The 27,838-nt window shown below is 50.8% G+C and overlaps 2 protein-coding genes across 4 annotated transcripts in view; both read left to right on the top strand.

Moving 5' to 3' along the window:
- Positions 1-16,177, top strand: part of PLXNB1 (plexin B1) — a 40,876-nt gene extending 24,699 nt beyond the window's left edge. For 2 of the 3 annotated variants that reach the window (XM_009329937.1, XM_009329940.1), the window contains 18 exons: positions 2,686-2,928; positions 4,279-4,455; positions 4,782-4,930; positions 5,321-5,421; positions 6,243-6,460; positions 6,659-6,837; positions 7,626-7,692; positions 8,276-8,422; positions 8,894-9,071; positions 10,611-10,714; positions 11,385-11,469; positions 12,203-12,369; positions 13,366-13,526; positions 13,775-13,922; positions 14,632-14,696; positions 14,781-14,856; positions 15,238-15,312; positions 15,859-16,177. In XM_009329937.1, the coding sequence (XP_009328212.1) occupies positions 2,686-2,928; positions 4,279-4,455; positions 4,782-4,930; positions 5,321-5,421; positions 6,243-6,460; positions 6,659-6,837; positions 7,626-7,692; positions 8,276-8,422; positions 8,894-9,071; positions 10,611-10,714; positions 11,385-11,469; positions 12,203-12,369; positions 13,366-13,526; positions 13,775-13,922; positions 14,632-14,696; positions 14,781-14,856; positions 15,238-15,312; positions 15,859-15,963 (2,445 nt within the window). In that variant the 3' untranslated portion in view covers positions 15,964-16,177. Of the gene's footprint in view, positions 1-998; positions 1,176-1,372; positions 1,542-2,685; positions 2,929-4,278; positions 4,456-4,781; positions 4,931-5,320; positions 5,422-6,242; positions 6,461-6,658; positions 6,838-7,625; positions 7,693-8,275; positions 8,423-8,893; positions 9,072-10,610; positions 10,715-11,384; positions 11,470-12,202; positions 12,370-13,365; positions 13,527-13,774; positions 13,923-14,631; positions 14,697-14,780; positions 14,857-15,237; positions 15,313-15,858 lie in introns of all 3 variants that reach the window. The other variant, XM_009329939.1, reaches the window with a different exon arrangement.
- A 5,545-nt stretch (positions 16,178-21,722) lies between these two features.
- Positions 21,723-27,838, top strand: part of LOC103921902 (SRSF protein kinase 3-like) — a 12,393-nt gene continuing 6,277 nt past the window's right edge. Inside the window, exons 1-5 of the mRNA XM_009329948.1 lie at positions 21,723-21,801; positions 24,199-24,338; positions 24,516-24,624; positions 25,124-25,211; positions 27,522-27,626. Of these exons, the coding sequence (XP_009328223.1) occupies positions 24,293-24,338; positions 24,516-24,624; positions 25,124-25,211; positions 27,522-27,626 (348 nt within the window). The 5' untranslated portion in view covers positions 21,723-21,801; positions 24,199-24,292. The remainder of the gene's footprint in view (positions 21,802-24,198; positions 24,339-24,515; positions 24,625-25,123; positions 25,212-27,521; positions 27,627-27,838) is intronic.

The following is a 27,838-nucleotide window of genomic DNA, read 5'->3' on the forward strand; positions in this document are numbered from 1 at the left end:
GTTCTTGTTGGTGGAACCCACCCCTCCTCCCTCTGCTCCATAAGGTAGCTGCTGGAGCCTAGCTGAGGCCTGCCTGTGATTGGGATCTATAGCTTCTATTTTCAGAGCACCGGAGGTCGCTGAACATGTTCTGCTGTTTTCTTTCCTTGCCTTATCTTTTGAGGTCCTTGTCACTCACATCCTTTTTTTTCTTCTTTTTTTTTTGTCCCCCCTCTTCTAGAACCCAGAGCTGAAATCCATTATTCCAACTCAGGGCCCCAAAGCGGGAGGAACCTGCCTTACCCTTCTGGGCTCAAAGCTGCTGACTGGGCATCCTAGTGAGATCAGTGTCCTGCTTGGAGACCTCCCTTGCCACATGTAAGATCAGAGCCTGCCGATGTGCTGGCTGTGCACTGCCCTGAGTCCTTCCCAAAGCCCTGCAGGACGTGATGCTGCCTGGCTCAGCCCTTAGCACGGGCTGTGGGAGCTCTGCTCTCACCTGTGTTCCAGGAGATCCTCCCCTTGAGGGTCATGGCAGCAACCTCGACCATCTTACTTTCCTGCCCACGTTCCCTTGGATGTGAACAGCGCTACACGGCCTCTGTTCTGCATGTCCCTTGACAGGGCTATACCCCATCCTGACAGCTCTGGTTTTGCTGATGGGGAACCGCAGCTGGCTCCTGCAGACTAACACTAAGAGCTGCTTGTTCTCTTGCATCCTGGGACACGTACACCTGACAGCACTGCTGGTGAGAAGGTGCACATGCCTTGGTAGCATGCTTCCAGCCTCTTCAGTCTGGACAGTGGCTGTACCTGCTTTTTGTCCACGTTCTGCTCACTGACAACTGCCCAGCAATTATTGCTTGTGCTTAGATAAGGCACAAGACCTTTCAGCATTAAATTTAGGAAAAAAACAGAAGGGGTTTGCAGACTGTCTGCAAAGAGTAAGGCTTAATACTGTAAAATCTGTCTCTGCAGTGGCTGTGTTAATCCCTTGTTCTCTCTTCTGTCTCTCCAAGCCTCTCTGAGATGACGGAGGATCAGTTGGCATGCCAGACGAGTCCCAGCAACGTGTCCGCAGAACTCCCAGTCACTATCAAATATGGGGACCAAGAGCGGAGACTGGAAGGATCCTTCTTCAGATACACTCTGGATCCTAACATCACTTTTGCAGAGCCACCTAAAAGCTTCCTCAGGTAGAAAGACTGAGTGCACCTTCCCCAGGGCTGTGTGCTGAGGCAGGTACTACAGCACCAATGGCACCTGTTTGTTGAGTTGCACTTTGGAGTAAAGCCAGGCTTGTGGGAATGAGCATAAGCAGAAGGGTGGGAGCATGGGCAAGACAGAGCTAATGAATAATAGGTGGGTGAGATCTGCTGCTTTTCTCTTTCAGCGGAGGGAGAGTGCTCAGAGTTCACGGATACAACTTGGATGTTGTACAGAAGCCGAAGATCCGAGTTACAGTTTCTCCATCTGAACGCCGGCGCCGAGGACTGGGACGATGGCGCAGAATTATCCCAGACACCGAGTGCCCTGAGGATGCTCTGTGCAGCATCCAGCAGGTAGCATGGCAAAGTGCTCAGCAGAGCTGAGGGTGCATAAGGGTTGATGTGTTGCTCTGGAGAGGTGGACTTCTTGTCCCTAGGGCTTTTCCCCCCACTTGCTGTTATCTGCTTGCATCATACCAACAGTCTTGGCCAAGTGGAAGTGTTCTCTGCCAGACTGAGAGGTTAAGCACTTTCAGAAACATTTCCATGAGTTGGGTCTGCCTCTGCTTAGAGGTGTGCAGGACTTGTGGTGTGGGACACAAACAGCAGGGCAGCAGTGTGGAGGTAAAGAAATCTACAGCTGAGCCAGAGAGCTTGTGTGGCTCAGTATGTCCATGCTCCAGACTCTTCCTTTTGCATAGTTCAGCCCATCTCTATAGCCCCTGGGCTCTCTTTCACACTGAGATACAAAAACAGGCAGAGTTCAGTGAAATTACCAGTTCCACCAACATTTTCTGCTCTCCTGCTGCCAGCATCCCGAGATGGGTCACTACAAGAGGTATTGGTGTGATCATCGAGGTCACAGAGCACGCAGCAGAATTTGCAGAGGTAGAGGGTGTTTGGCAGCCAAAGTACAAGAAGGATTTGCGTTATTAGTGCGAATGATGGAGGGCTTCCTGTACATAAACTGGGAGAATATGCTCCTGATGCACATGCATCAATAATAGCTGCTTTTACCCATGTTCTTAGGAAGGCATTTGTGGCTGTAGGGGAGGAAAAAAAAATTGACTCTAATACTTTCACCAAATGTATAAAACATCCAACCGGACAAAGGAACACTTCTTTCACAGAAGCATTCAGGCTAGGAAATCAGCCTTCCGTTGAAGGTCTTTGGTCCCATTCTGTCAGAGCAGGGAGATCTAAAGCTGATGCCTCTCCAGAATTTGCTGCCAGAGAAATGTCAGAGCTGATTTCCACTGCTGAGACCTATGTACTTGCAACAAAACCAGTGCTATGAAAACTTTCTTTAGAGGAACATGGGGAATTCCTCAGATCTTGGATTTTTCCCTCTACAATTAAGCAGAGTTCCTCTGGCATTGCTCCAGATCAGAGGAATGCAGACTGGCCCCAGATTGCTCAGGGTTGGGAAGCATTGCAAAGCTGCAGGAAAAGCATTAGTGTTTCACTACTGACATGTGGTTTTGCCTTTCTCATTTAGTTTGAAGAACCATGTCTTGTTAACTCCTCCTACCTGATCCTGTGCAAAACTCCAGCCATTAACCTGCTGTTGCGGAGTGTCCATATCAAACTGGAATTTATTCTGGATAATCTGAGCTTTGATTTCAACTCATTGCATCCCATGCCCTTCTCTTACGAAGTCAACCCCATCCTAAAACCACTGAATGCTGAAGACCCTGCCAAACCATATCGTCACAAGCCGGGAAGTGTCATCTCTGTGGAGGTAACACAAAAACTAGCTGGAAATAATGTTCCTTGTAAAAAGTTTGTTCTAACCTGAGTGTTTTAAATTGGTGTCATGCAGCATCCAAGCATTTGACAGGCTTACAACCTGTTACAGCATGTCTACTTTGACCTATGAGAAATGGTACATAAGAAGAGGGAAAAGAGTGCATCAAAAAAGCCTCTTGAGCCCATAAATCATTGTTAAGGGCTTCATAGGGCTTGTGGAAACTTCCGTGCTTTTTTTTATTTTTAATCCTAATAAACTATTTGTATATGAGATATTAGTCCTAAATAAACCCCACATCCTATTCTCAGCTGCCAGCTTTTTCATAACTTCTTAAGATTCCTCTAGAAGTAACTTAGGAGTAAAAGAACCGTGGCAGTAGGGAAGACCTGTTACTAGGTGGAGGTAGGAAAATCACTCTTTAAAGATGATATGGAAGGGCAGAGTGGCTAATGTTTTTTCTATACATGCAAGAAAAAAATCTTGGAGGTATTTCTTTTGTATGGAAAGGTATTTCCTAGTTCAGTACTCATTAAGAAAGTTAATGGCCGCAGCTGGAGGTGCACTTTCTCCACTTGCTCTTTTTTCGCATATGAGTAAAAACTGTGAGGATGTGCTAGTCTAGAAATGTCTAGACTGCTGCATTGGTATTGAATGCATCTTGGAGAAGTAGGGCAATTTGAGAAGACTGAAAGAGAACTAACAAGATGCAAGCTTTCAAAGAGCAAGGGGGTTGATCTACCGACCTGTCAGGATACCCTGACAGAGCTCTGGGCAAAAGCACGAAAACGCTGCTGCAGGATTCAGCTTAGAAAGCATTAAAACATAAAAATGTAATTAACATCAGTCAGCATGGTTTTATTTAAAAAAAAAAAAAAATCTTAATCCTCAAAAATTACAGCAGATTTGTGTAGCAGATAAGAACAATAGCATAAATGTGTTACACCTTTGAAAGGCATTGATTGACTCACCTGAGCGCGTAGGTTAACTGACATGAGACTACCTTTTTAAATACATACACATTGTGTGTATGTATGTGCATATACATACAGGGTGAAGAGTTGAGCTGAGTCGTGCTGCGGCTGAAGAGCCTTAAGACGACAGGCTATTTATAACTGTACTTATGCAGCATGGTATGGGTACTAAAGCTGTAATCTAAATCGCATGCAAGTGAATTTTTTAGCTTACAAAATGAACTTCTGCAGCCAATTCAGATGCAAGCCTAGTCAGAGAAGAAAAAAGGCTGCTTTCATCCTATGGTGTTGGTCTCCATCTTCTCTGGAGCCATGGAAACGCAAAGTTGTTTTTTCCCCTGTTTGATGTGCTGTTCCACATCTGTTCCAGGGGGAAAATCTAGATCTGGCTATTTCCAAGGATGAAGTTATGGCTATGATTGGGGAAGGAATCTGTGTGGTGAAGACACTAACAAGGAATCACCTCTACTGTGAGCCTCCCTCTGAGCAGCCAGCTCCGCGGCACCGCACGAAGCGGGAGGGCACAGACTTGCTCCCAGAGTTCACGGTAGGGAATCGGCAATACTGCAAGGAATCCTGTTGTTTGTTGAAGCACAAGCAAGAAGTAGTGGTGGAGGCAGGGAGTGGGATGGGAAGTGGAGGAAAGGCAGAAGCCCTGGTGGGGGACAGCGGAGGTACCAGGGGTGGCAAGGAGCTGTTCTTGTTCTCAACTCTACTCTTACGTGCCTGAAAGCAAATGGTATAGCTGGATTCAGGAGTTGTGCTGTGGGACAGCTTTGCTAGAGAGCTGTATGCCACCTGTACCCGTTCTGGAGAAGCCCTGTGGCACCCTTGCTGCACTAAGCTTACGTTGTGGCACATGCTTTCTTACAGGTACAGATGGGAAACCTGAACTTCCTCCTGGGCCGAGTGCAGTATGACACAGAAAGCCAGCTCACCTTCCCGCTGGAGGCACAGATTGGTTTGGGTGTTGGTGCATCCTTTGTGGCACTAATTGTTCTGGTCATCGTCTTTATATACAGGTAAGAAACTCTGGCATTGTATGAGGTCTTTAAGTTCCTCTACAACATTATTCAGTGGATGCGGCCAAGCGTGTACATCTTGGGCCTAAACAAGGTCCCAGTTTTCTTTATTTTGTGCCACATTCTGAGCCCCTGGTGGTGTTGGTTGTGTGAGGCATGTTGCACCTGCTGGTCACAGCCTGCACTGTGGTTCATTCAGAGCCCCCACCTAACGGGTGCTCCAAGAGACACATCTAGCTTACAGAACACTGTTGGGTATCCTGTAAAGGAGATGTTCAGCAGAAATCACCTCAACACCAATTGCCCTGGAGTCTTTGGCAGCAACACAACAGTTCACAAGGACAATCCCTGGGCTAGGGCCACTGGGAACAATTCTGCTTCTTATTGCAGGAGGAAGAGCAAACAGGCTCTCCGGGATTACAAGAAAGTTCAAATCCAGCTGGAAAATCTGGAAACAAGTGTTCGGGACAGATGCAAAAAGGAATTCACAGGTCAGTCACAGAGCTCCTAGGTTCTTGCAGCTTCAGGGAAGCTTGAAGAACCACTCTCAGCCCTACCTCTCTTTCCCCTCCTGCATGCTTGTTTGGGTAGCTCAGAGCAGGCAATAACTTTATCCTGTGCTAATGCATTGAAACAGATAGCCAAATTCTTCCATCTTTAATTCTTCTCTTTAATTCAGAGCACAGTGATCTGTACTGACCCCTCTCATTCTCCAGTTCATCCTCCAGACTCAGATGAAGAGCTAAGGTCAAGACAGCGCACTTGGAAAGACCTTAAGGACAGCTAGTCCAGTCTGTGTAGGGCAAGTTGAATTACACCCCATATTTTGGGCCAGCAAACCTTGTACTTCAGCTGCTTACAGCAGTGAGCCCTTGTGTTGGGAGAGCTGCGGCTCTAAAACTGTGCAGGTGACTCAGATTGTAATCTCCAACTAATGTGGGAAGCAGTGAGGAGTGGGAGATATCTCATACTCTGTCTCTGATATAGGTAATGCCTGTAACCGCAGATCTGTGCTGAACAGTGGCTTCCTCTTTGTAAGGCTGGAAGCCAGCCCTCAACTGTAAATGAGAATAATCACCAAATTCACCTTCTGGTTCCTCCCCAAGGCTGGAAGCTTCCTAAAGCAGTTTCTCCCAGTGCCTAGTCTGGTTTTAAATGTTCTAGCAATGGGACCCCAATGTACCTCTTCCCGACAGGAAACATCCTTCCTCAGTCCCATCCTGCTGGCCCTAGTTCCCGCACTCCCGTCATGCTCTGCACCATCGGTTGTGTGATCATGCAGTCAACCTCACGGGCATTTCCTTTCCCTCAGACCTCATGACTGAGATGATGGACCTCACAAGTGACCTTGTGGGCACAGGAATCCCCTTCTTGGACTACAAGTCCTATGCAGAGCGCATTTTCTTCCCCGGCCACCGTGAGTCACCACTGCAAAGGGACCTGGACATCCCTGAGTGCCGGCGGCAAACTGTGGAGCAGGGCTTGGTCCAGCTCTCCAACCTGCTCAACAGCAAGCTCTTCCTCACCAAGGTAATGTCCCCCTCTCTGCCTGCAGCCTGCTGTGGGGTCAGGGCCACGTCACTGGCAGCTGGTGGCAGGAAGCAGGCAGCGTCTGTTAAAGTTCATTCCTGAATAGCTCCCTGCAGCAGCACTTCTTCCAAGAGCCGGTAGCTGTGACTGCCTTGTTTTCAGCAGATTCACACACTGGCTTATCTCTCTCCCCACCAGTTCATCCACACTCTGGAAATCCAGCGCACTTTCTCTCCGAGAGACCGGGCCTATGTGGCATCATTGCTGACTGTGTCGCTGCATGGGAAGCTGGAGTACTTCACTGACATCCTCAAAACACTCCTGAATGACCTTGTGGAGCAATATGTGGCCAAGAACCCCAAGTTGATGCTGCGGAGGTGAGCCAGCCAGCCAGCCATGGTCCCACTGCTAGGTACCCGAGGGGACAGAGCCTTTCTGACCAGCTGGCAAGCTCTGAAACTCATGTGGGTAGGATAACATCATGGCATGGGCTGCAGCTGTAAGACCAGCGTGTGTCCAGACAACACGCATCAAATGGGAGGAGGCAATGATAATACAATGAATACATACATGTTACATGCAGTAACAACGATACCCCCCTCCCCAGTCAGCAACTGGCAGGGAAGATAGCAGGAAAGGTGTGAAAAGAGTAGGAAGCTGGAGTTGCCCACCCCAAATTCCTCTTTTGAAGCTGCTGTACGTTAACTCTCTCCCTGTGTTCAGGTACTAGGGCTCTGCCACGTCTGCTAATCTCACTTTGCTGTTTAGAGGTCCCCGGGCTCGCAGTCATGCCATGTTTGGAAGCTAAACTGTCTCCTGTGTTTGGATCCCCATTAGCCTCCTGTCTGGTCCATCCTTCTGATCTTTTTGGGTTTTGTTCACAAATTTCCCTTGTTTGAGACCTACCAAAGGCTTTCTTCTCTGTCCCCTGCTTGTCTGTCTCTCCACTTCTGTAATTTGGTGCCTCCTTCAGGCTGAAAAGTGCCTCAAATAAGTGGTATCAAAAGCATTAACCTTACCGGTCTCTAAAGTCCTTCTCCCCCCCCACCCCTTGATCCTGTATCGTCATTTACTGAGCTCTTTTCTCAAGGGGAGTGATCTTTATCTCCAAATCCCTCCCTGCTGTGCACCATATTCCTGTGACCAACCTCATGCTCTCTTTCAGGACAGAAACAGTGGTAGAGAAGCTGTTAACCAACTGGATGTCCATCTGCCTGTATGCATTTGTGAGGGTAAGCTTTTTGTCCCTTTGTGGTGTAGAGGTGCCAAAAGAGGGGAGACAGCCACAGCTTTGCTTTGTGCCTCCCTCGTAGCTGCAATAGTGCCAGAGTCATCGTGTATTTCAGGGTGGGGAATGAGAGAGCTGGGCTGTTCACTGGAGGGAGGAATGCTTAAATCAGCATTAATACCACTCAGCATTTCCAGGATGTTTCACCAGATCATGGAGGGCTCGGTGTAGCTCCTTTATCTTGAGACACGCTGGCCATAGGATGGTCTGTTCATGGGGAGGACAGATTCTGATCGAATTCCTTTCCTGGGGAGGGGGTGGCAAGGAGAGTCTCTCAGGTTAGTGACGCGGAGGCAGAGGAATGCCTCGGTCTTGTGCAGCCGCCTGGTAGTTGGCCCGTGCACCTTCCTTGTGCATGGAGCAGGAGCTGTCGGCAGAGGCTCTGTCTGTGCCTCCTGTGGCTTAGCTGCTGTATCCTCAGTCCTGCTTCTCCTCTGCTTGGGTGTCCATATTGCCAAGCCATTGGGCTCTGCTGGGAAGAGGAAGCTGAATTTCTGTCAGGTGAAACTCCTTCCTTTCTGTGTCAGGACTCTGTTGGGGAGCCACTTTACATGCTGTTTCGAGGAATCAAGCACCAGGTGGACAAAGGGCCAGTCGACTGGGTGACAGGGAAAGCCAAATACACCCTAAATGACAACCGCCTTTTGAGAGAGGACCTGGAGTACCGGACTCTGGTAAGCACCAAATCTTTTGTTCCCTCTGGGCTCTCTGACGGGACAGGGCTGAACGTCTCTCCTATTATTGAGGCAGAAGTGCAGCATCCTGCCTCTGTCTCCTGGGAGCCAGGTTTAGCCCAGCAGCCCAACTCCATAGATGAGCAAGAGCTCTGCTAAATCAGGCACTTTTGCCCTAGGCTGATAGGAGCCATCACCACAGTAATCTGGTGTATGTGCTGTGCTCTGTGTCTACAAATAAGGGGGTGAAATTGCTGATGGCACATGAAAGCCCCTCCCCAGCGCTGTTGAACCTGCTTCCAGCTCTTGACACAAGACTGAGAACAGATCCGTGATGTTTTATTTTCTGAAACTCTTCCAATGAAAGGACTAGCTGTTAACTCACCTTAATGCAAACTATATCAAAGGTGTAAATGTTTCAGATGTAATCTTATCAGCTGAGTAGCTGCAACCTTTTCTTTTCTTTCCCAGACCTTAAACGCTTTGACACAAGCAGGAGTTGCTGCAGGAGGGGCGGAGGACTCCCAAGGGATTTCTGCGAAAGTGCTAGACTGTGACACCATAACACAGGTGAAGGAGAAAATCCTAGATCAGATCTATAAAGGGACGCCATACTGTCACCGACCAGACCCAGACACCCTGGACCTCGGTGAGCAGAACTCCTTGGTGCCAAAACTCAGTGAGGAAGTGGAAGAGTGGTCGTTTGCTATCTGTGCGCAGCACCCTGGCATGCATGACGTTTGTCGTTCTCTGCTGAGTGTGCAGAGTCACTGACCAAGGATCTTGCACTCTGGCTGGACCCAACAGGGCATGATGCAGGAAAGAGGCTAACAGCAAGAGGTAGGGGTGGGAAAGAAGCAATTGGGTCCAGCCCCTTCCATTTCATGGTGTTCTTTGCCAGACCTTGGCCCATGGCAATGGCTTGGGCAAGGGGACACAGGGAAAAAAAGCATGGAGAATGTGTAGGAGGGGAGGACAATCTGAGTGCAGTGCAGAGATGCTGTAGTCATAGACTGGCTCTTCCTGCCTGTGAAGTCAATGGCAGTGTCTCAGTAATGGATGTCAGGGAGGATTTTGCCCACAGTCATTAATGAAAGGTAGGACTTGCATAGTGAGGGAAGCCACTCAGTTTTCCATCTTCTTCATTCCTTGGCTGTTGCTGAACGGTGGTGACATTTATAGATGAGGAGGTACTGGGGGAATAGCAGGTAATAGGACTACGGGTGCATATTTGTGGTTTGAATCACCTGCTTGAAGAGTCACAATCTGACAGAATTCCTAGGAACTTAGCAAGTGTCAAATGAGAGACCTGGGCGGCCAGGTGGCCGCCTGTCCCTGTGCTCTAGGAGACTGTCCTGTGACTGCAGGACTCTGTGTTGTTACGGGTACTTGCTCAGATTATGCTGCCTGTGAAACAGCACGGACAAAGGTTGACCAGGATCAGTGGGTGTGTGACAAGGGATACGGCAGGTCAAAGCGAGGCAGTGATCTCACAGGTGCTGTGCTCTGAGGCAGGACCACTACTGGAACCAGATTTTGCTGTTCACTCTCCAGGAGAATGTGGAAATTACAGGGACAAGTGCAAAGAACTTTGAATTATCCTGGGGATGGAAAGCAAACCTGAAAGGGTTTAAGAGCTTAACGTCTTCAGCTTGTTGGAGAGAAGGCCGATATGCAACTCAATGCCTTTCTAAATGGAGAAAAATATCTGACATTAAAGACTTTCTGGGCTTAAGTTCTGAGACTCTACAGACTTTTCTGTTAATCCTCTTCCTTCAAGGTGGTGGATAGACTGAATTGGCAAATCATGCCCCTTTTATTCAGGACAGTCAAACCTGAAGTGGTCTCTCAAAAGCTGCAGAAGAAAATTTTGTTATTCGATAACTGGGTAAAAAACTCAGTGCCAGTAGTTGCAAAGGATTTACGTGCAGAAAATTAATCCTGTGTGTGTTTATGTACACAGATAGTTTGGATGCGTGCATCACAACAGTGTGCCCATGGGAGCTTTCTCCTACTCCCTGACTGTTGGGCTGACGAACTCCCAGCCCTCCCGTGATGCTGATGTAGCTTGAGCATTAGTTTTCTCTGGCATAGAGTTCCACTAGTTCAGGTTGAAGCACAACAGACTTCAGAGATGCCTCAGCTTAACAGTTTATCTTTTCATTTTTCTGTGTTTTAATGGCTGTAGAGTGGAGATCAGGGCTGGCAGGTCATCTGATACTGTCTGATGAGGATGTGACATCTGTTGTTCAAGGAACTTGGAAACGCCTGAACACTCTTCAGCATTACAAGGTCAGAACTCAGTCTACCATTGCCTTCTCTCTCGTCTTCTACACACTGTCATGCTCTATTTGTGGCTCTGGCTCCTGGTGGATCACTGTCAAAAGGTTGGAGCTTTCTTGCAGCAGCATGATCAAATTAAGTCAGTGCTGTGGCCTGCACTCTGACTTCAACAAGCATCGAAGTGCCCTCCTTAACCTGCACCTGAGATGTGGGCAGGTGTAGAGCTTGGAAGGAGACGCACAAGTTCATGCTTGGTGGCTGTTGCAATGAAGGCGATGCTGCTGGACCTGTTAATGATCCAGTCCAAATCAGTTAGTAGGTGATGGTGCACTGATCTGCGAAGTAGCTTCTAGCAATGGAAAGGGGTTTTTTTAACTACCTTGCACCAATGTGTCATATCTTGCACCAATATGTCATGCCTTGCTGCAACACTTTCTAGATGTGAATGACCTCAATCCCTGAGTATTACCATCTTCATCGTACTTTGCACATCAGTTTTTTTAATTGGTACAAACAAGATTCTCCCACCATCAGGAAAGACAGTGATGGTCCCCCAAATCCCTGTTTCTGTCCCTATTTCTAGTAATAGTATAGTCTGTTTTGGTCTACAAGCACTTGCCTGTTGTGCTGATGAGAAACGTGACATTTGTTTTGAATGTTGATTTTTGCTTGTGTGCAGGTGCCTGACGGAGCAACAGTAGCACTGGTCCCACGCCTGACCAAGCACATCCATAGGGAGAATCAGGATTACATCCCAGGAGAGAGTGAGTTTGATGTCCTGTTCTCATAAAATGATTTCATAGCACTTGCCAGTTAGTGGGTCATATCTCTTGCCATAGCCCCAGCTTTATGCTGCTATAGAAGGCTGATAGATGATTTGGACCCTGATAGGATTGTCAGGAAACTGAAAGCTTGGGCAGGTGAGATGAGAGAAAAGCAAAAGAGTGTAAGAGCAGAGGAAAGCCAGGCTGGGCATGAAAACGCAGGATGAGCACAATTCTCGAGGTCTGACTCTCTAGGGCAGAGCACAATCTGCAACTTGTAGGAATCTTAATACCCTCAGGTGCTGAGCATGGCCCGAGGGTGGCGATGGGATGCCAGGCAGTTACCTTACTGCCTGGCAGAGCGAACAGCTCCATGGATACTCCTGTGGCACGTGGGACAATAGCCATAGGCTGCAGCTTGACAGGTTCAAATTGGACGTGGGAAAAAAATTTCTTCAGCGAAAGGGTGGTGCAGCCCTGGAACAGACCACTGGGGTGGTGGGGGATCTCTGGGGAAGTTTCCAAGACCTTGAAGGTTTTGGGTGGACAAAGGCAACCCGCTGTAGTGCTAGCAACAGTTGTACTCTGTGCAGAAGGCTGGATAGAGGCCTCCAGAGGTTCCTTCCCATTTGTGTTTCTATCATACTGTGAAATCTTGCTTCCTTGGGGCTCACCTGGCCAAGCTCTACTGTGAGAGAACTGACACTCATCTGTAAACAATTGCTTGTTTTAGAAACACCAATGCTGGAGGATGCAGATGAAGGTGGGATCAAACTTTGGCACTTGGTAAAACCAACAGAAGAGCCAGAGCTTCCCAAGCATCGGCGTGGGAGCTTAAGAGATCGGGAGCGAGCCAAGGCAATCCCGGAGATCTATCTGACACGTCTACTCTCAATGAAGGTGAGAAGAAGCACAGATTGTGTTGTGCGTGGGATCTTGTCTTCCTTCATATCCCCTGGCAGATTGCAGGGATGTGTATGAAGATGAAGAGCCCCTTTGCCTGGGTTGATGCACGTGCTGGTTGTTTTCCCTTCGATCCCAGCCCTGCAGTGCTGAACTTCTCCTACTAATGGGTTAAGTTCTGCAGAGCCTCTAGAAGAGTGAGAAACGGTTTTATCCCTGTGTCCACCCCATGTTTGTCTTTGTGTGTCCCACAGAAAAAAGCAGGTACCCTGTGCTTCGCAGCAGAGTTTCTTTGGCAGCAGTGTCCACTGGGCTGCCATGTCTGCTCACCTTCCACCCCACCCAGGGCCAAGAAGATAGGACTGACCTGTTACCTGCTGCAGCAAGATGATACTAATAGTACACACCAGCCATGTACAGATTCAGCTGCAGTCATAAGTCAGGCATAGCGCCTGCTCACATTCTTCTTTTTGCTTTATTCCAGTGTCATTGTTAAAAATTTGACTCAGGAACTTGTCCCTCTGCTCTGTTCTCAAGAAGGGATCAGCTTTTGGCATCCAGGTTCCCCAGCAATGCCCTGCTTGCAGTAGTACCGTTCCTCAAGGGACAGCCTTCCTCCTGCTGCTGAGCAAACCCCTTCTCGTTGTTCCTGTCCGACTGAGTACAGCTGCTGGCAGCCAGCAGTCCCCCCCACTGTGGTTCAGTGCCATTCCATCATGTTGCAAGCTTTCCCCTTTACCTGCAGTGGCTCTGACTACATCTGATTCCCCTCCGTGTTTTGCTTTGTTCATGAGCTTCTTCCTGGCCTCTGTTCCAGAAACCACCGGGGCCTCCTTTCTCCTTTGCTGCCGCTCCCTGCAGCGGAGGAGAGGTAGCTTCGGACCAGTGAGGGGAGGTTGCTCAGCAGCAGAGGGTAACCTCTCATCTGCCTGAGGCCTGGGTTCTCCAGTCTCCTCTGCCTGCGCTGACTCTGTCCTGCTCGGTTCTCCACAGGGCACTCTGCAGAAGTTTGTGGATGACTTGTTCCAGGTGATCCTCAGCACCAACCGCCCTGTCCCTCTGGCAGTCAAGTACTTCTTTGACCTGTTGGATGAGCAGGCGATACACTATGGGATCGCAGACCCTGAGACCATCCATATCTGGAAGACAAACAGGTATGGTGTTCCTGTGGGCCCCGGAGGAGGCACTGCTAAGCTGTCTAGAGCTGGTCACTTGCAAAGTGACAGCCACCTTTGCCTGCTGAGGAGGAGCAAAATGGGAGTGCAAGGCAGCAGTGCGTGGTGTGAAAAGCTGGTTTTGCTGGGAGGGCAAAGCTGGGAGATGCAGTAATGTGCAGGATATCTTTCAGCACCGTAGCTGCTACCTTTGCTGATACCCTGTTGTGCTTCTGTCTTCTCTGCAGCCTGCCCCTGCGGTTCTGGATCAACATCATCAAGAATCCCCAGTTTGTTTTTGATGTGCAGACGTCAGATAACGTAGATGCTGTGCTCCTGGTCATTGCGCAGACCTTCATGGACTCCTGTACAATAGCTGACCATAAGTTAGGGCGGGTAAGTACAGAGGGAGAAGGGAGCATGGTTGGCACAGTTGAGCAGTGCTGCCCCAGGAAGGCAATAACGCCTATGCAGTGCCATTGGGACGCCATGCCCGCTCCTTGCTCCCGTGTGCCACTGGAACACCGGAGCGCGACTCAGCGGGGACTCCTGGGAAAAGAGGAGGAGCGGGTTTTGTTAGGCGTACAAAAGAAGTTGAGGGGTGCTTTTATTTACAGCTTACAGCTACTTGAGGGACAGAAATAAACTCTAGCTGGATGTGGCAGACAGTGTAAGTCACAGGATGCATCCTGGAAGATTCAGGTTGGCCATTGAAAAACTTTTTACCACCGCTACGCACCCTGTGCTGAGGGTGGAACAGCCCTGCACAGGTCACCAGAGATGGGATGGGTGGATCTCTGGAGGATTTCTGGAATCAGCTGTGCAAAGCCATAGCCAATGTGATCTCATACGGGTGATCACCCAGCTCCAAGTGGAAGGCTGGACTAGGGATCCCAGAAGTCCCTTCACCCACACATCTCATGGTTCCTCAGACTGCATTACTAGAAGGGAGCCTGGTGTTTGAAGTGCCTCTCCATGCAGAGGACAGAAATCCCCGATCCTGAATGAAGGACAGAAAATAGCGGTGATGGTGTTACCTGCTAAGGTTAGCCCACAGCACGATGAAGGAGCTTTTTGTAATCAATTCTGGTTTTGCATGTTCAAGGACTCTCCGATCAATAAGCTGCTCTATGCCCGGGACATTCCTCGCTACAAGCAGATGGTGGAAAGGTAAGCAATGAATGTGAGGAGTCGTGGTTTAAGCAGTAGGAAGGAGGTAGGAGGAACTATAATTGCCTGTGTACCACTCTATAGGTATTACGCGGACATTCGTCAGACCATCTCTGCCAGTGACCAGGAGATGAACTCTGCCCTGGCTGAGCTATCACGGGTAAATAAAATTATTTATTTCAGAAGTCGCCCTGGCCCCTCACCTGTGCGTCTAACAGAAAGTTAGTAATGCAAAGGTGGGATATTCCAGCTGAGTGTGCAGTTCCACTCAGAAATACTGACCGTTCCCAGTGGCTGCTCTGCTTTGTGGCACCACGGGGAGGGCGGGGGTCTGCCCAGCTAGCACTGAAGAGAGAAGCGTAGTCAAGGATTCAGGACAAGGAGTACGTGTGGTTTTTCCTTTGCTAGGAACCGTTGGTGAATTCCCTTTCCTGTTGCTTTGTGCAACAGGCACATTTCCTAATGAGTTGTGAGGATGCAGAATTTGGAAGAACAATTGTTAGGTGTCTCACGGTTTTGTCTAACTTCCTCTCTTATTCAGAATTACTCAGGTGACCTCAATTCCCTGGTGGCTCTACATGAATTGTACAAATACATCAATAAGTACTATGACCAGGTGAGTGTGTGTTTCCAGCAGATATGAACATGCCCTTCTCCTTTTACTGTCCAATCAAGAAAAATCTAAAAATTAATAATTAAGAGCAGCCAGACCATTACAACGCTGTGTATTGTTTCACTGGCACGTGTAACTTTCATGTCATAAGTTTGCTTTATTCTTATCAAAGAGGGAGGGAGGAAATCACAAAAAAGGACTTGTCTCTAACTTGGAGGCTGTTGGGATTTCACGTACGCTTTTTTTTTTGACTCCGGTATCCAAATATTCTACTTAAAAATGAAATGCAGTTAGTCCAGATTCACTTACTAAAGATAACATTTTCAGGTGAGAAGTTTAGCATTCTTTTTGCACTATGAAGTTTATAAGTTACTAGGACAAATCTAGAATACTTATTTTGCGGTTAATTTGAGAAGAATTACTACATACCCACTCTAGTCTTGAGCACGCTGGATTCCAGCTTGGGGCTCTCCGCTGTGCATGGAGTTGAGCTGGTTGACAGTGTTGCGTGCTGGAGAAAGGCTGCCAGTGAGCTCTGTCTCGTTGCAGATCATTACTGCCTTGGAAGAAGACCCAACGGCACAGAAGATGCAGCTCGGATATAGACTACAACAGATCGCAGCAGCTGTGGAGAATAAAGTCACAGATTTGTGACAGGCGCAGACAGACTGCTCTCCCCCGGCTGAACGGGGACAGTGCTCGTCCTAGCTATACACAGGGTGTCCTGCTGCCATTGGAACCAGACTCTCCCAGGAACCCGCGGGTGACATGAATGGGGATGGCCAAGGCAGTACAAAGTACAAGCGTCCTTGCATCTCAGAGAATATTTTTTTACAGTTTTTTCTTTTTAAAAGCAAAACAAAAAAAACCAAACTTTGGTTTTCCTCTGGCAGACTGTCAGGGGGACCACACAGCTCCTTCCTACAGATGTCACATGAATGTGCCAAGTTTCCAAACAACGTTGTTGAAGAGCCAGGTGACACCACCGAGCACCGTGTCTGTGGAGTCCTCGGCCTTGCACGGATGCCCTTGCCAGTGCTGGGAGACTCCCCTACTGCAGCCGCTCACTTCAGCGGGGATGCAGGAAGCTTTCCCCAGGCTGACAGCCGTGCTAAGCTCTGTCCCCGGCTAGCGAGCACTCCTGCAGTGTCCCACCTGAGAAACTTCCTCACAGCAATGTCCCCACTGGTTCCGGATGTTGGACGTAGAAAGGAGAGCGTCTGATGGCGAAGGTCTCTTGCTCCCCAGTGTTCTGGTCTCTGACAGCTCGTGCGCGACACCTGCTTGGATGTAACGTGCTCACCAGCATGCGCGCTTGCCCAGGGGCCTACTGTAAATGGACAGCACCCCCTCACCCTTTCCCTCAGGACAAATTCAGCATGTGAGAGTCGCTGCCTGGCTCGCCTCAGTCTCCACTGACCCAGCTCGGGATCCGTCTTCCTGGTTCCTTGTGGTCAGAGGTTGCCCTGCTCTTTGGAAAAGCACAACAAATGCCTTGTGCCACCTCCCCTTCCTCCGGTGTCTGGCTGTTCTGCTGCTCTGAACTGGACTTGTAAATACCCTCAGAAAGTTAATGTATTTAAATGCTAAAGGAGAATGTTTAATTTTGTGGCTTTGAGACAAAGCTTTTCTTGGAGAAGTATCTCTGTGCACTTCTACTGACAAACGTCTGTCAGCACTGGAGCAAAGTTTTCTCCACTGCTTTGTCTGCAGGGATAACTCGTAGATGTCTCCATTGTCGTAACAGCAGCTTGCTTTTCCCCGCAGCTCAGTTCAAGGCTTAGCTGTGTGCTCTTCTGTTAGGCTTGCCTTACACCTTACTCGCAGTTTCACTTCCCAAACTCTCCTGTTGTGGCACATAGAAGGGTTATTTGGTGAGCTGTGAACTCAAGGAAGCCGTGAAGCACAACTGCGTCGTTCCCAAGGAGTGTCAGGTGTCCTGCAAACGGGAGCGATTCGTGCGAGGAAGGAGAGGCTGGAGCAGGCACAAGCACTGTTAGCTGCCAGCTGTCACTGGGCAGCTCCTCGCTGCTCCCTTCTCAGTTCCTGCGCCCTGTGAACAGAGCACTCTGCCCTTCTGGGAGCGAGTTCCTATTTATAAGGGTGCCCTACTCGTTTTCACCCCCTGCTGCTAATTCCACGCTGATGTCCTGCGTGCCTGGGGCAGGTAGACAGGTCTGACTCCTTTGTCACATCCCTGAGGTGGTGATTGTGCAGGCCAGGAGGGACCAGAGCTAAAACAGGGCAGGATCATGTCCCTACCTCTCTTTACATTGCATAATTCCAGGCCTGTCAGATCAGCCCTGTGGCTTTGTGCGAGTGCTGCGCAGTTGCAAAACTGTTCTCTGAGCAATATAACAACAAGCTAATGCTGGCTTCCCTTCCTACAAAGCCAGCTCTCTCCTGTGACCCTCTCTCAGCAGTATTCCCAGGTACTCTGTGTGCCCAGAGTACGGCCAACATCCCTGTGCCACCTCCTGCTCCTGTCCTGCTGTACAGAGCAGCAGGCGAGCTGGCTGGCTCCTGCCAGGCAGAAAGGGGGAGCAGGGGCACGGGGCACAGAGTTTGCCTCTCTTCCCCCAGGTGGGCACCAGTTTGGGTCTTGCTCCTGCCTGACGACCCATTTCCACAATGGGTCTTAGCATCTCTGACACCTCTGTCTCGACCAAATCTGATTAAACCAGCCCAAAAAAAGCTGGGTGGAGGAAAGGACTGGCAGATGGGGAAAAAAGCAGATACAGTGCACATTAGCAAAGCCCATTCCCTTTGGAACTGCAGGAGGCGATTCCTTGGTTTGAGGCAGGTGCGGGCATAGTGGCAGAGTAGCGTCGTCCCCTTGTGCGTTGACGGATGGACTTTCTGCCCCAGGCAGCGGGGCGTAGTTTGCGGCCTCTCCAGCTTGCTGAGTGTCTGCCAGGAGCCACAGGCTCCTGCTGGATTTACGGCTCTGCAGACTGTTAATGTCTGCCCCTATTTTTGCAGAATTATCTCTGTGCTTTCCCGGAACAGGGTGGCTTGGGGCTTAGTTCTGGATCCACCTCACATCGGCAAAGGGAGGAGGACTTGGTGGCTCTCCTGGAATCGTAGTGACGGGAGTCCAGGTGTCTCTGCTGAGAGCGCAGCCCCTGCCCAGGTGGCTGACTCAGGCCGTGGGGTAAGTGGGCTCCACACCCTCTCTGCTTCTCACTAGCGCTCCTGGATGTTGGAAATGATCTGCTTTCTCTGAGTGTGTCTGTGAAAGTCTGCTTTCATTAGAGCAATAATCAAGACTTAAAAATAGAGCTAAACATAGGTGATAGACTTATTTAACATGTTGAGCTTGTCCTTGCGTAGCTGGACAGGAGGCACTGCCCAGCGCACGTGCAGTGAGGGTGGAAAGCTGGTAGTGCCCACCTCTTCCCATCCATCTGTCCTCGGTGTTCTAGATACACCTCCTCCTCCTCCTCCCCTGCGGACACGCACTGAAGGCCCCTCGCTGGGATCAACTTGGGTGTTTAGGCATGGCCCTCTTCTCTCCGTCCATGCCCCTCTCCTATGGCAAAATCCGTTACTACGACAGCGTTCTGTTGCATTTAAATTTGCACAAAACAGGTTTTATTATGAAATTCCCTACTGCAGGGAAGACTGACTTATTTATTTCTCTTGATCCTTCCAAGTTTCTTCCAGTCTCTGCCTGATTACATGACCAGCTTGTCAGACGCTCCGGAGACGGATGTTCCTTCTCAAGGACGGAGAATCCTCTCTGGATGTTCCCGTTTTCTTACAGGTAGCAAGTTCTGTGGGCACCAGCTGAGAGTGCCCTGCCACAGCGACCGTTCCCCTTCTGCAAGACGCAAGTGCTGCAAGGGGATGTCGCCGCTTTAATCGTATTCTCAGAAAGATGATGTTCTTGAATGGCAGGCATTAAGATTTATTTAGTACTGCGGTCAGAGAAAGAAACTTGCTTTCACCGTGGTCTGGATGAAACGCCGAGAACCGATCACTATTAAGATAAATATCCGTTAGTGTATTTGAATGTCTCTCCTGTTGGCACAACTAAGAGTAGCTGGCACCCACGCGATGTAGATGTGAGCGCGCTTGCTTTCATCTCTCTGGTGGCGAATTTAGGCTGTACCTGGAAGCTCTTTTTTTTTTTTTTTTCCCCTCTGGTAGAAGTGATGGCTAATTTTTTTTTTAATTAAAATAAGAGGGTTCTCAGATGCTGCTGCCTCGGTGGAATGCCATTTCTTTTTCAGGGTGTGCCCCGATTGCAGCGAGATGCTGCTTTTTTGGTGCCTTTCTTGTCGGGATGATTCTTTTGGTTTCCGGAACACCCAGTGTGTTTGCTCTAACGGTCTTTCTCCCAGTCCTCTGTCCTGGTGACTCTGCCCTCTCCCAGCCTTGCGACTTGGTGTCTCTGTCTGTTACGATATGGCCTGACCTGCGTTTATGCCCTGCCACACCTTGAGTTCTGCTCAGAGCACCCGAGGTACTGTCTTTCTCAAATTGGAATTAATAATTAATATAAAAAGCTTGAAAAAAATCTGAATTTTGTTACATAGTGTAATAACTGTTTGTAGATATTGTTCTGAGATGTAGGAATCTATTGGTGATATAAGAGGTTTTGTCTGTAAATAATCAGTTTAGAGTCCAAATGATTTTAATAAAGAGAATTCTTACACAATAATTCAATAAATTTTAATATACAACCTGCGTGTCACGCTTGTGTTGCACGATAATGCAGTTGCCCAGAATCTATCCACCTCTTTTTCCTCCCAAGTGGAAACGGTGTTCTCCCGAGCCCCAGGACCTGGGAGCCGTGCCAGGAGCGTGGGGCTCTTCCCTCCTGCCCCCCTCCATAGCCTGCGAGATATCAGCTGCATTTCTTCGAGATAACCTTGTGCCGCCTTCCACTGACGGCTCCTACATCGTGGCACTTCAGCAGTTTCCAGAGCCCGAATACCATCCCAGCCGCAGGAGCGGGGAACCTCCCTCCGCAGATGAGTTTCGGGCTCCTGCCGCGGGAGCCGGGGAGCGGGGGCGTGTGGCACCTCGCAGCTCCGGCTGTGGTTTGGTAAGCGGGGAGGGGGTTGCTCAAGGTGCAGTTTATGTTGGTTGCCGTTGTCCACCAGCGTGAGGCGGGAACCAGTGTTCCTAAATTAGCAAAACAACTTCACTCTTAAACTAATTGCACAGTTCTTCCTAGAGGTAAAGCTGGCTCCTGGCCCATGTATCCTGCCTTTCCCTCTGCCCCCCCCCCCCCCCCCCCCCCCCTAATGTCACTGCTTTAGGCCCTCCTTTCCATCTTGCTGGCCTTTTAGGGGTTAGGTGCTGCCCCGGCACTCCCTCAGCGCCCAGCCTGGTGCAGCCTCTGCCCCCTCCCTTGTTATTTTTAGCGTGGGGAAGGCAGGTGAGAGGAGAGGGGCACAGGCAAGGGGGAGAAGCGCTCAGGGAGGCCCCGACCTCGTTTTGGCAGCCTGGATCTGCAGCAGAGCTTCTGCTAGGCAGCATTAACCCTTTGCTTCAGGGCTGGGGCTCGGGCTGTGCAGCCTCAGCGAGGAAACCTGAGCTGTACAACACCAGGGCCCCAGCCAGGGGGAGGCCGGGCCATGCCCAGCTCTGGTGCAAGGCTGCAGCATGTGGCAGTGGGGAAAAAAAGTGCGATTTTTACTGCGTGTGGCCATTTGCTCCTCGGTGTCGCGTGGGTGCTGGGATGCTCGGGTCCCACCTCGGTGGGGCAGGGCGGCCGGGCGAGCGGGGCTGCAGGGAGGATGCTGCTGTCGTGGTTACTCGCCACGAAAAGGGAACGGGGGAAGCGTGGGCTCTGTGGTCACCAGCACCGCGCTGCGATTGTGTCTGGCTGCGTGCGGGTACTGCTGGGGGACCCAGCTGGGTTGCCTCAGGTCGGGCAGCGTGGCACACGGGTGGGCCTGGGGAGCCTGTCCCCTCTGCCAGGCACAGGTCGGGGACTACTGTGCCAGGCAGAGACAGGAGACGGTGCCACAGCAGCGCGGCTGGGCCAAAAGTCCTGCCAACACGCTGCCGGGAGCAGTGGGAAGTGCCAGGCAGCCCCGCGGTTTCTGGGTCTGGGGACGGCGGAGCAGAGGGGAAGGATTTCTCTCTCTCCATCTCAGTAGAGCTGTGAATTTCCCTCTATAAATAGTTGCTGTGGAGACTGTGGAGCAGTAGTAGGCTGACAGACCTGCTGCCAGGGAAGCCGGGGGGAGGCAGGGAGAAGCCAGCAGTAAAGTGAATCCACCGCAGCTGTCCTAGGTCTCCTGCTATCCCGAAGCCAAGGTTGTTCCCAGAAACAGTGCTGTGATCCGATACCCTGCCCCGCTCCTCACCACATCCATCCAACGATGCAGAAGAGTTTGGTCTGCTCAAGGACACCCCTCCCGGGCAGCGCAGACTAAAAGGAGAGCAGGACCAGCTGGTATCTCACTTTGGGGAGCTCCAGAATGAGCCAGATGACGAACGGAGTGGCGTGCCCTGCCTGCGAGCTGCTGCACGGTAAGTCTGCGCAGGGCCCCTGGGGCTTGGAGCCCCACGTGCCGATGGGGCTGCTTTTATGCTGCATGTCGCGACTTGCAGGGATGCTGTGCTCAGCAAGGGCTTGCCAGGTCTGTGTTCGTGCAGAAGATGAAGGTGTGTATTGCTCTGGTGAGCGCTGCGACTCCAGAGGTCCAGGCATTGTAAGGCATGACTGGTGGTGGGCAGCTCCTTAGGCCGTTCCGTCCAGGTCAGGTAGAGTTGTCCAGGCCAGAGGCGAAGCACCGCTCCCTGCACGTGGCTCTCGCAGACCAGCCAGGACCAGTATGTTTTTGGGCTGAAGTTCTCTGACCCGGTCCAGGCCTGCAGCAAGCTAGTAGGTTCAGCACAACGTAGCTTTGAATGCAAAAGCAAAATAACAGTTGTTTTTAACATAAAGATATCAAGCAATGAAGGACTTTAAAGCATGGATCAGCCTTTATCACAAAGCTTAGAAAAGTACGTTTCACTCTCCTATACCGAGTTGCATAGCAACGCTCCTCATCCTTTACCAGCGTATCCACGTAGCGAGAGTGGATGGAGGTAAAGTCTCGCACGCTGAAGGACGGACTTGCCTCGCCTCCGTGGCGAGGAGGACACCAGGGCCCGGTGAGCTGCCCAAAAGCTCCATCAGCCGTAGCGCTGGGATGCGTTTTACACTCTGAGTCAGTCTGTGGGTCCTAACCACTGGGTCATGGTGACAGCTCTTTCCCACCGAGGTCTCCTGCTGCCGTAACAATCCACCTAGGGAAGATGCTGTTGAAATCCCATCCCCACATGCTCGAATTTTCCTTTGGCAGGTGAATGGTGAGAGACATCATAAAATCTTTAAGGCTGTTGGCTGGCTTTAGGATCAGCCCCTGCTGTCCTAATGAAGTGAGTGAAGAGGGTTTGGGTAGATTCTGGTGGCACAGCAGCTTGCAAGGTTACCGATATGCTCAGTTGGTGCACAAATAGGAAAATTTTGATTTCACCTCTGTTTCATAGCTAAGACATTAGTAAGCATTTGCTGAAAAGAGTGGCCATATGGATATGCAGCATCCTGGAGGTTTATGCCTAAAAGAGACTGATTCTGAATAGCTTAAATGCCACGGTTAGAGGTGTAAAAATATGAGGAGGGGGAGGGATTTTGAGCTCCTTTGAGACTGCTGTGAATGGAGCAACGTGAGCTCTGGCAATTTGGGTTGTCCCTGACAGGATCAGAGTCTCGAGCTCAGTCTGACCCTTAATTAGAAATGTGCTGGGAGCTTCCTCGCTGCCCAAAGGCAGGCTGCATCTCTGGCTGCTGTGCTGGGAGGAGCATCAGCACGTGGAAAGAAACCTTTGTCTTTTGAGGAAGTCACACCTCTGTCTCAGCACCTGGAAGGTGTTACCGTCCCAGAACAATTCCCTGTCACGTGGGTCCCGCTGCCACCACCACCACCACCAGCCCACTATAACTATTTCTGAAAACCCTCCAGTGCAGATGAGCTCTTAGCTTTAGCGACCTGATTTGAAGGATTTAAAGGTCAATATTTCTACCCGTGCTAATGGTCTACTGGGATTATGATGACTTGTCACGAGCTCTGGCAATGCGTGTTCGCCTGAAGCTTTGGCCATACAGCAAGTGACGTTTCCAAATTATGAAAGGCTGGCTTGGGAGTACCCCAGCTACCGCAGCTTACATCTACATTTCCATTAGCAACACGGGTTCTGGGCTGCTATTTCAGGTGACCGGTGCTGAAGCCAATCCTACACCAGTGCTGTGGGGCGGGGGGACAGCAGTTGCATCAGTCTGTCTGCACTGACTCGGTGTTTGTACCTTGGGCTGTCATAGTAACAAACCCTGGGAACCGCCTCCCTCTCCAGGGCTGTCACGGGATGGTCAGTGGTAAACCCATGCTCTGGCCCGGAGCTGGGCTGTGGACAGATGTGCAGCGCTGCAGTTCCTAAAACACAGGCTCTACTTCACACCCGTCCGGAGTGTGAGGCTCCTCCTGCCCAGACGTGTCCCCTCCTCAGCCGGGACGGGGATAGGGAGCGGGTGCTTTCCCCGGCTGCGGCCACGGGAGGGGATCCCACAGTCCCCACTAAGCCCCTGAAAATCCACACGAGGCACAGGGAAACCTGAGACTCCCACCTGGCCCTGGCCCTGGCCTGGCCGCACAGCACCATGATCCCTGCCCAGCCCCAGCCTGCCAGCTTTACTCTTCTGAACTCTTAAAATAATCCCTGGCTCCGTGAAGTGCCAAAAGCGTTTGTAACAGCCCAACTCCAGGGGCTGATGAAGCAGATGGGAAGGAAGGGGGCAAGGGGAGAGCAGGGGTAGAAGAGGGAGTCAATGTGCATGGCATGCAGCAGAGGTACAGCTGCCCTGCAGCTCTCCAACTCTCTTTAAAGGAGTAATACGCTGAAGGTCGCACCACCTGTGCCCCACAACCCGGTTCCCCACTGCCTCTGTCCCTCGTGCCAGGATCTGCTGCGCCGCTGGGCCATGGAGGAGCGGGTGCAGGAGGAGGTGCCGGCAGCCCAGCGCACAGGTCAGTCCTCGGGCGTGTGGCTCCAGAGCCAAGATCGTGCCAGGCTGTTCCCAGGCTAGAGGAGGCCACTGGGACCTGTCCAGCCGTTCCTCCGGGAGGATGGCTGTCCTCAGCTGCTCTGTCAGTCTGAAAGCACTTAGAGATGTCAGTAATGTCTCTTGGCGATGGTGCCCACAGGAGGCCACCACCCCGTGCGGGAAGGAGAGGTGTTCAACACGCGATACCAGGCTCTGTGCAAGCTGGGCCACGGCGCCTTTGCCACCGTCTGGCTGTGCCAGGACATGAGGTGAGGGGCTGACCAGCTTTCGGGGAGGTGGGAAGGGGTGGCTGATCTCCTGGGCAGGACCTGCCCCTCTCACAGAAGCAGCAGAGCGCAGCTGCCTGCCTGGGAGCACGTCGGCATCCCCCAAGCACAGGGCAATCCTGGCAGCGAGATTGGTGGGGTACAATGAGCAGAGCTGGTCCCCGGAAACTAAAGAACATAAATGAGGTGGGATCAGCCCTTGCTCTGCATTCGCTCTTCTCGTTTAGACCCTGCAGTGTCCATGCTCTGCCTTTTTCTCTCCAGCCCCTTGCTGGTCCCTGGGGCAGCTGTGCTGCCAGATGCCGGCAGCTTCACCAGGAGGGATGCCCACGGGCCTGGCATGCTGCAGACCAAGGGCAAGGCTGGTTGCAGGAGGGCAGCACCCACCCACGGAACCCAGGGCTGGGTGACTGGGAGAAGGGTGCTGCTGGTTAGGGCCACACTGGCATGCGTTGGCTGGAAGCTGTGATTCATTTCCCAGGAGGAAGAAACACGTAGCTGTGAAGGTCCTGAAAAGCAGGGAAGGCTTTGCTGAGGCTGCCCAGGACGAGGTCGCTCTCCTCCGCTGCGTATGTATATTCTGGGGCTCTGTGCTTTGCTCCGCAGGGATGGCCACTGCGTTCAGGCCTGAGTATCAGCCTCATCATCCCTTCTCCCTCCAGGTCTCAGTCTGAGGAGCTAGGTGGGGAACAGAAAACAAAAAAAAGTTAGATAATTCATGGAAATCGCCTTGGCTCAGCACTGGCCTCTGAAACGGGCACCTTTTCCTTCCTACTGTCATTCTGGGACATGCTGGCTGTGTCCCACTTGCCCTGTCAGCCCATTTCTTTCAGCTGAGACCAAAATCCAGTAAGTTAGAGGAACCTGCAGAAAGATAAGGAGGATAACCAACAGAAAAAAGTGGTAATGTTCTTAAGTAGGAGATGGGAGTGTGTCCACTGTATTTGTGTCGTTCCCCGCTCAGAGGGCATTGCTCTATCACAACACTGATACGGAAGTCAAAGGAAATATCTGCAAAAAATAAAGCAGGATGTAGCAAAAGTAAAATAAACCTCTGAAGTCAGAAAGCTTCCTCCTGCCTTTGCTAATGGATGTGGTAATTAGGTGCCTGTATCTGGGTCTCAGCTAGTTGCCTTTGAAGGTGGCTTGACCTGCTAGTTCTAGAAAGCTCGTGGTTACAGTTCATCGAGTTTGCCTAAATACAAAGTTACATCAGCTTTAGAGGAGTAAAATCCATTAAATTTTGCATTTCAAATTACTCTGAGGCCTTTATCCAACAGGTTTGAGAAAGGTTTAGTTTGCACCTGTAGGTGCATCTGTAGGCCCTATCCAAAGGGACGTGAGCCAGACTTCGTGATGCAAGAGGAAGTACCAAGTGGCATTCATTTAATGTAATCAGAGGGCTGCTTTTCTACACATCAGCACAATCCTGCATATAGACCGAGCCTTACTCTTAATTTATTACTAATTCGCTCTGAAAGACAAACCTTCCATTCAGCAGAATATAGCTGGTTCCCAGGTCTGTTCCGCCAGCACAAGGTGGTGGGTGCCTGCAGAGCTGCCAGGAGAGGTGACCTGGTCTCCCCTGCTTCCACGGCTGCTCACCTCTGTCGTGCCAGCACAAACCTCCTGGCGCTGGTGCAGGCGGATCTGGCAGCTGCACAACATGCCAAACCAAAATCCCGACAGTTATGGCTGTGAAAAGAAAAAAAATTATGAATCGCTGTACCAGGATCAGTGCTCTGTGGGAGCAAACTCCTGACACACCTTGCCGCGCAGGTGTACAGGGCTGCTGCAAGAGCTGGGGGTACCGTAGCACCCGTGCTTGGGCAGACCAGGGATTCACCCAGCCCAGCACCCTGGGCCAGCAGCAGATATTCAGACAGGTATACGGACAAGCTAAGCACCAGGTGCTGCTCCCACTGAATGCTCCCCTGGCCTACAGCACTTTCCAGCTGGAGATTTCTTGGGCCAAGGGTGAGGTCTGTGTGGGCAGTAATTCTCAATGACTTTACCTTCAGAAGACCTGCATGCTTCTGCATCCGCAGCCCCCCGTGACAAGGACTGCCACCAATTACCCATGTGCTGCATGAAGACCCATCTCCTCTGCTTTGTTTTTGAACCTCCCAAGTGCTAGGTTTGATGCCCCCTGGTTCTTGTACAAAAGATCTGTGTTCACGCCCTCTGCCACCACTCCGTATCGGATAGATCTCTGCAGTATTTGCCAACCCTTTTTCGGCCCAAAGAGACCTACTTTGCTTCGTTCCTCCAGACATGGAAGCTGCTCTCTACCCCGGTAGGACAGGTAGCCTTCAAGTGGCCAAAGACAACCACAAGGTCTCTGCCTCTCTTTAGCCCCTTGCGAGAAATTGCTGAAGGGAAGGTGTGGGTTTTAAAAGGCCACGTCCCAGCCTGCTACTTTCAGCAGGGGAGGGACAGGGCCATCCCTGCTCTGAGGACAAGGAGCAGAGGCTGCAGAAGGGTGAAGGAAATGGACAGCCATTGCTTCTGGAGCAGGGAGCTTGGCGGGAATCCCCTTCCAGCACAAGCAGGAGTGCTTTCTGGGCCTGCATGGGATAGAATAAGCAGCGGGAAGTGTGCTAAACACTATTAGCAGGATCGGTTTGAGTTATTTGGACACTGTGAGGGTGATGGTCCCACCTGGTCAAGAGCTAGACAACATAGAGAAACTCATTCCTTGGTAACAGACTCTGCTTGTGTGCTTGGTGTCTGGTTTTCCTGATGCTGTTTTCCTGGGATTTGTCATGAAGTGCCCAGCTCCTGGAAGAGAAAGTCTGTAGAAAGGGATAAAACAGGTGCAAAATGTCCTTGTGCATATATATGTCTAATTGCAGCTTTCTTGGAATCCTCCCCCTCAGGTGAGCAGTATGAAGAAGAAGGACCAGGCAGGAGAAAACATCGTCTGTTTGTTAGACGACTTCAGAATGATTGGAGAGAACGGCTTCCATATCCTTCTGCTGAAAGTGCTGTAGCTCTGGGTCAGCAAAGCCTGGGCTTGCCTCAGAGAGTCGCAGGATGGTGTAAAACCGAGCGCTGTGCTCCCGTGAGGAGGATGAGCAGGGCAGTAGCTGGACCGGGGCACATGGAGGTGGCTGGAGGGGAGAGGTTGGATAAGGAGATATTTGGCTGCTCTGGTGAAGGGCAAAAGGCTGGTGGTAGCATCTTCTCTCTGTTA

Source organism: Pygoscelis adeliae, unplaced genomic scaffold (assembly GCF_000699105.1).
Source record: "Pygoscelis adeliae isolate BGI_AS28 unplaced genomic scaffold, ASM69910v1 Scaffold208, whole genome shotgun sequence".
Taxonomy (NCBI): Eukaryota; Metazoa; Chordata; class Aves; order Sphenisciformes; family Spheniscidae; genus Pygoscelis; species Pygoscelis adeliae.